Source organism: Cynara cardunculus, assembly GCF_001531365.2.
Source record: "Cynara cardunculus var. scolymus isolate 2C chromosome LG 12, CcrdV1, whole genome shotgun sequence".
NCBI classification, from domain to species: Eukaryota; Viridiplantae; Streptophyta; class Magnoliopsida; order Asterales; family Asteraceae; genus Cynara; species Cynara cardunculus.
Window position 1 is genome coordinate 26,468,701 of NC_037539.1, and position 6,385 is coordinate 26,475,085.

The 6,385-nt window shown below is 34.7% G+C and overlaps 1 protein-coding gene across 1 annotated transcript; it reads left to right on the forward strand.

The window, feature by feature from the left end:
• The first annotated feature begins 119 nt into the window (after positions 1–119).
• LOC112522580 (protein DETOXIFICATION 40-like) lies at positions 120–5,296 on the forward strand. Its single transcript, XM_025131796.1, has 6 exons — positions 120–520; positions 2,763–3,451; positions 3,574–3,812; positions 3,946–4,064; positions 4,490–4,576; positions 5,070–5,296. The coding sequence occupies exons 1-6, from the start codon at positions 179–181 to the stop codon at positions 5,136–5,138; spliced, it is 1,545 nt and encodes a 514-aa protein (XP_024987564.1). The 5' UTR covers positions 120–178; the 3' UTR covers positions 5,139–5,296.
• The last annotated feature ends 1,089 nt before the right edge of the window (positions 5,297–6,385 follow it).

Sequence of the window (6,385 nt, forward strand, 5' to 3'; positions counted from 1 at the left end):
ATATATGGAACAATCAATTTTGTCATACTATGTCATATCCATCAAATGAAATAAAAAGCATCAAGTTTACGTTATGTAATTTACTAAACTATATATCATCTTGAATTATATATATTGGTGGAAAATGGAGTTTCCATGAGACCCTAAAAAGCAGGTAAAAAGGAGTCGGCCATAACCAATGGAGCCTATCTCCACCCAAGATGGTGAGCTGACCCACCCCATTTTGTCAAAGCACCGGAATCCGGTGGTGGCGTCGCCACTGCTAGCGGAGGTGGTGAGCTCAGAGCTGGAGGAGATATTATCCGACACCACTTTGACTTACTTCCGGCGACTCCAAAAGGCCACTGCCATGGAACTCTATAGTTTGTTCCGGTTAGCCGGTCCGGCGATCATAGTGTACGTGCTAAACAACGTGATGTCGATGTCCACCCAAATCTTCTGCGGCCATCTGGGTAACCTCCAGCTGGCGGCGGCATCCCTCGGCAACAATGGCGTCCAGCTTTTCGCCTATGGTGTCATGGTAACTAAAACAATACATACCACTATGGATTAATTAATATCCGTATTAAGCTTTTCTATCAAATACTTTTATATATCTTACGTTTTTCTATAAATTATAACTAAAAATGCATTCTAAGTTGTTTATCCGGCCTATACCAAACGTTTATTATGTAAGCACTTACCGACTAGAATCATCACTATAATTTATCTTATGGAGTGACATACTTGACCATCAAAATCAGTTGACGATAAACGTCTATAACCCGACAAACGTTTACCGGGTAAAAGTCATTTTGATTACCTAACAATTCATTTTGATGGTCAATAATGTTATTCGTTACGGTAAGTGAGTGTGATGATTCTTGCCAATAAGAATTTACTCGGTAACCATTTGCTAAACGGCATCTAAATTAATGTAAGAAAATTTCATCGTTTTCTATTTTCTTGTCTTTCTTCTAGAAAACTTGTTGATCTTGTAACATTTACATAGATATTAAGCTTTCATATTGTACTGATTGAAAAAAATATAATGACAGATCCTTCCGGAACAAAGTATATTGATTGATAATTTAAAATTCATGTTATTAAATGTTACATACTACCAGTTAAATTCAAGATAAAGTAAAATATATTAATATTCTATTGTATTGATTGGAAAAAAAGAATTTGAACAAAGTTTTTTAAGAAGAAAATTGCCTCTCAAAAAGCCACTTTAGTCGAAAGGAACTTAAAAGATTTTGGTGTTATCTTTGTGACCACAACTTTTTGAATTTTAAAATTAGATTAAAACCATTATATACTTTATAAATATTTAAATCTTTTAAAATAATATCAATTACTATCAAAATGAAAAAGTAATCAACACTTGTGTTTTTATAATCTTTTAAAATTCATGTTTATAACTGTAGATGAAAGATCATGTGAAAATAAGAGTTAAAAGAAGTAGCGTAAAAGGGATTCTTCATTGATCATTTTTAATCTTAAACTCACTCATTAATCACGTTTAATACGGAGATTAATCCGATATACATCTTGATGCATCTTATCCTAATATGCATCAAATGATGAAAATCTATTTTTTATGCTTTTCACCTTTAGTCTTTTTCTCACCAGAATTTAACCCTATAAGTGTATGATATACATACAAACTATTAAATCTTGTTATTTACTGAATTACATTACAATGACGAAATAACTAAATAATAAATATATTTTGAACTGTTTGAAGTCTTTCCGTATAATGGGTGCAGGTCTCTCTTTTTATACATCCATGTTGGGGGTTTGTTTAATATATTTATTTATGAAATTGATTTAATTTAAAATAAAAAAGTAAAAGTAAAAAAATTTATGTTTATTGTATTATTAAATAATTCTATAAATTTGTCATTTTAATATATTTTTTAAAAAAGAATTTATATAAATTGATAATAATTTAATTTCATTGATGAAAATAAATAAAAAATTAATTTCTTTTTGCATACATCAATTTTAATAATTCTCTAAACTTGTAACATTCTCTTGTTTTCTATATTTTAAGTAACAATATAAAAGACCAAATTAAGCCCTATTTTCTCCATTTTAAAGTATCTGTTGGAAACACTACAATAATATTGGGTTTATAAGATGCCAACACTTCCTAGGCATCCTAATTAACTGCTTTATGCGACACAATTTATAAAACAAAAAAATAAAGCGTCATATCTAAAGACGTTACAATATTTTCATAAGACGTCGGATATCTTAGACACTTTTAATAAAAAAGTATCGCATTAACTATTTTACATGACACTTTTGGGAAGTGATTTATAAACCAAATTTTTTAGATGACACTTTTTTAAATAAACCTAAATTTATTGTAATAAGACACTCTTAAGGATGTAAATGCATCCGGATATAGACATTAAAAATGAAAGAAGAAAACTACCCCGTTAGGGGGTGTTTGACATTGCTTATAAAAATAACTTATTGACTTATTCCGGTGTGACACTCGTAATAAACACTTTTGAGTGTTCGAATAAACAACTTATACCGGTGCCAAACCGGTAATAAGGAGTTTTTGAAAAAGTTAAATCATTCTAACTTATAATAAATTGATAAACACTTTTATAAAAAAAACATAAGTTATTTCAAATAAGCAATCCCAAACAACCCTTTCATGAATTACATTGAATTTCAAATGTATGGTTGTAAACATGAGTTTTAAAGGATTAAAATATAAATATTTTGTAAGAAAATATCTAAAACGGTTATTTCTGTTGTAGCTGGGGATGGGAAGTGCAGTAGAGACGCTATGTGGTCAAGCCTATGGAGCTAACCAATATGGAATGCTTGGTGTCTATCTTCAAAGAGCAACCATCCTTCTAATGGTCACAGGCGTTCCTCTTATGATCCTCTACATCTTCTCCAATCCCCTCTTGATCTTAATCGGCCAATCAAAGGAGATCGCAGCTGCTGCCGCCCTCTTCATCTACGGCCTCATCCCGCAGATTTTTGCATACGCCGCCAACTTTCCCATTCAAAAGTTCCTTCAAGCTCAGAGCATTGTCAACCCCAGTGCCTACATTGCCGCCGCCATGCTCGTGGTTCATATCCTGTTGACATGGATCGCACTCTACGTGTGGGGTTGGGGCTTACTGGGTGCGTCACTGGTGTTGAGCTTTACGTGGTGGGCGATCGTGGTTGCGCAGTTTGTGTACATTGTCAAGAGCGAACGGACTAAGGAGACCTGGACTGGGTTCAATATGCAGGCGTTTTCGGGACTCTGGGCGTTCTTCAAGTTGTCGCTATCGTCTGCGGTGATGTTGTGTCTCGAGACGTGGTACTTTCAAATATTGATCTTGATTGCGGGTCTGCTTGATAACCCTGAAATAGCGTTGGATTCACTGGCTGTGTGCAGTACGATACTTGGATGGGTGTTGATGATTTCAATCGGGTTTAATGCTGCCGCAAGGTTTGTTTTCATCACTCGGATAGAAACCCGTCATCAAAGTCTTCAAAATTGTGACTTATGGTTCTTGGTCACTGCATTTTAATGATTTCTTCATGTTTAGTGACGAAAAATGTATATGACAGTGTGAGAGTGAGCAATGAGCTAGGTGCAGGGCATCCGAAATCAGCGGCCTTTTCTGTCATAATAGTGACTCTTTGCTCGTTCGTCATCTCGGTGATATGTGCCATCATCATCTTAGCTTTACGTCACGTCATAAGCTATGCTTTTACTGAAGGCCAAGCTGTCGCAGATGCTGTCTCGGAACTCACCCCTCTCCTCGCACTTTCCCTCGTCCTCAACGGCATTCAACCCGTCCTTTCAGGTTAACGAACTTTACGACCCAGCTCGAATTTCCCACCAATATACGTTAAAAATATCATTCACCATGAATTTAGTTAGTTTAATTTGCCGGATTAACTAATAAACCTTAAACCTTAAACCCTAAATCAATATAGGGGTGGCGGTTGGATGTGGATGGCAAGCATTTGTTGCATATGTGAATGTGGGATGCTATTATGTGGTTGGAGTTCCTCTTGGCTGTTTGTTGGCCTTCAAGCTTAACCTTGGTGCCAAGGTACAATCAATTTTATTATTTTTTATTTAAATTTTATTTCAGAATAAATATTCATGAGAATTTTTTATAATTATAAGCTATATAAGGGTCGTTTACTAAACACTTACTTGGTAAATGCTTATCGAATAAATTTTCTCATCGGATGAATATGAGAATGGCTAGGAATCTTACCGGGTAAGAGTAATGAGAAGTATGGAGAGTCTTACCCGGTAAGTGAAGATGACGACTACTACTCAGGTAAGCGCTTACCAAGTAAATTGTTGCATTTGATGTGTTTTGACGTACTAAAATCTTACGCATCAAAATAAATTATAGTGTTAGACTTCTATCGGTAAGTACTTACCGGGTAAGCATTTGGGTAAACGACCCCTAAGTCTTACCTTTGAAAAATAACACTACAAACATGTATACTTGATGAAACGTAGGGCATATGGTTGGGCCTGGTCGGGGGCGTGACGATGCAAACATGTATTTTACTATGGGTTACATTCCGAACGGATTGGCAAAAGGAGGTAATTTTCAAATATACATCTACCAAAGATCTATTTGGTTTGCAGGATTGTTTTTTAGGGATTTTGATTTCATGAAGGGATTTGAATTGGAATGAATTTGAAATCATTGACGTGTTTGGTTTGTAGGATTTGGAATGGAATTGGATTCCATTATTTATAAAAAAAATTACATTTTTAACCGATTATTACAACACAAATGTTTTTAACATTTTTTAAAACCTTATTGCATACAATCCTATGAAATCCCGAACACCCACTAAGGATTTCAAAATCCTATGTTTGTAGGATTTCAATTAAATCCTAAGATTTCTAATCTGAAAAAATAAACCAAACATGAGATTGGAATGGATCTGAAATCCAAATCCCCAAATACATTTCATTCCATTCCCACAAACCAAACGGGACCTTAGTATTATTATTATTTTTTTATTTCCTAAATTAAAGTTTCTAAAGGATAAATAATGTTATGGTAATTTATGAAATTAATTTGTAGGTGGAGCAAACAAGAAAACGAGTGAATCAATGGCAACAAAGGAAAAAGGAACCTGTTCTAAGTTATTAAATTAAATGGCTTTTTCTTTATTTTCTTTAATTTAACAAAAAAAAGTATTTATTTTTGTGTGAATATTGGTTTTCACGAGTTTTATATTATTTATTTGCTTGTATACAGTTTTATTTAATGTTCGTTTGGAAAGCTGAGGGTATTTATGGGAAACAAAACTTTTTTATCTGTTAGGGTAAAGACAAGGTATCCTTACAACCTACCTCCAAACCTTGCATGATAGTAATATTTTCAAAAACCAATCATTTGATGATTTTAAATACTGAGTTATGATTAATATATAGAAGGCATCGTCTATTCGTTATACGTCATTTATCTTTCATATTGATAAATGAACATGGTAATAACCTTAAAATAAAGGACCGTTTACTAAACGCTCACCTGGTAATTAAGTGCTTAACGGGTAATTTTTTTATCGGATGAACATGAGAAAAGTCAAAAATCTTACCTGGTAAAAGCAATAATAAAGATCGAGATCTTACTCGGTAAGTGAGGGTGACGAATCTTACTTGGTAAGTGAGGGTGACGAATCTTACCCGGGTAAGTGTTTATCGGGTAAATTGTCGCATATGATACCATTTTGATGTATTACAGTCTTACCTGATAAAATAAATTGTAGTGTTGACTCCTAACGTTAAATGCTTAGGTAAACAGTCCATAAGATTTCTTAAAAATCCCTATATGGGCTAAACTAATTACAAGTGGGACTAACATGATATAAGGACTCTTATGGTTGATATGGAGGTTCAATTATGGGTGCAAGTTGGTAAACAAGTGTACAAGAGAGACCCATAATGAGAAGATCATGAGATTTCATACGAGTATTATAGACATTTTTGGTGTAATCATAAGAGTGACTTGATGACATTGAAGTCTACTGTAGTTATACACTCTCATGCTACTCTAATAAATCTCGTAATTGTTGACAATAGTCATCTGGTATGTAATGGTGATATGAGATGAGGCTTGCAGTCACTACAAAAATGCAGAGTATCAGCGAGGGAAAATTCCCTCGCTGATCCGTCGCTGAAAGGTCTTTCCGTCGCTGATCCGTCACTGATACTCCGTCGGTCAAACAGTCGTAGGTAATGCTATCAGCGACGGAAATCAGCGACGGATTTGCGACAGACACTTTCAGCGACGGATTAGCGAGGGATCTACTTACCGACGGATCAGCGACGGATTTGCGAGGGAATTATCAGCGACGGATTTGCGAGGGAACTTTCAGCGACGGATTTGCGAGGGAA

Excerpts from the sequence above, each read along its gene's own strand:
- LOC112522580 (XM_025131796.1), top strand. The coding sequence starts at position 179 with ATGGAGCCTATCTCCACCCAAGATGGTGAGCTGACCCACCCCATTTTG. Across the intron at positions 521-2,762 it reads TTTTCGCCTATGGTGTCATG|CTGGGGATGGGAAGTGCAGT; the intron begins GTAACTAAAACA and ends TTTCTGTTGTAG. Across the intron at positions 4,577-5,069 it reads GAACGGATTGGCAAAAGGAG|GTGGAGCAAACAAGAAAACG; the intron begins GTAATTTTCAAA and ends ATTAATTTGTAG.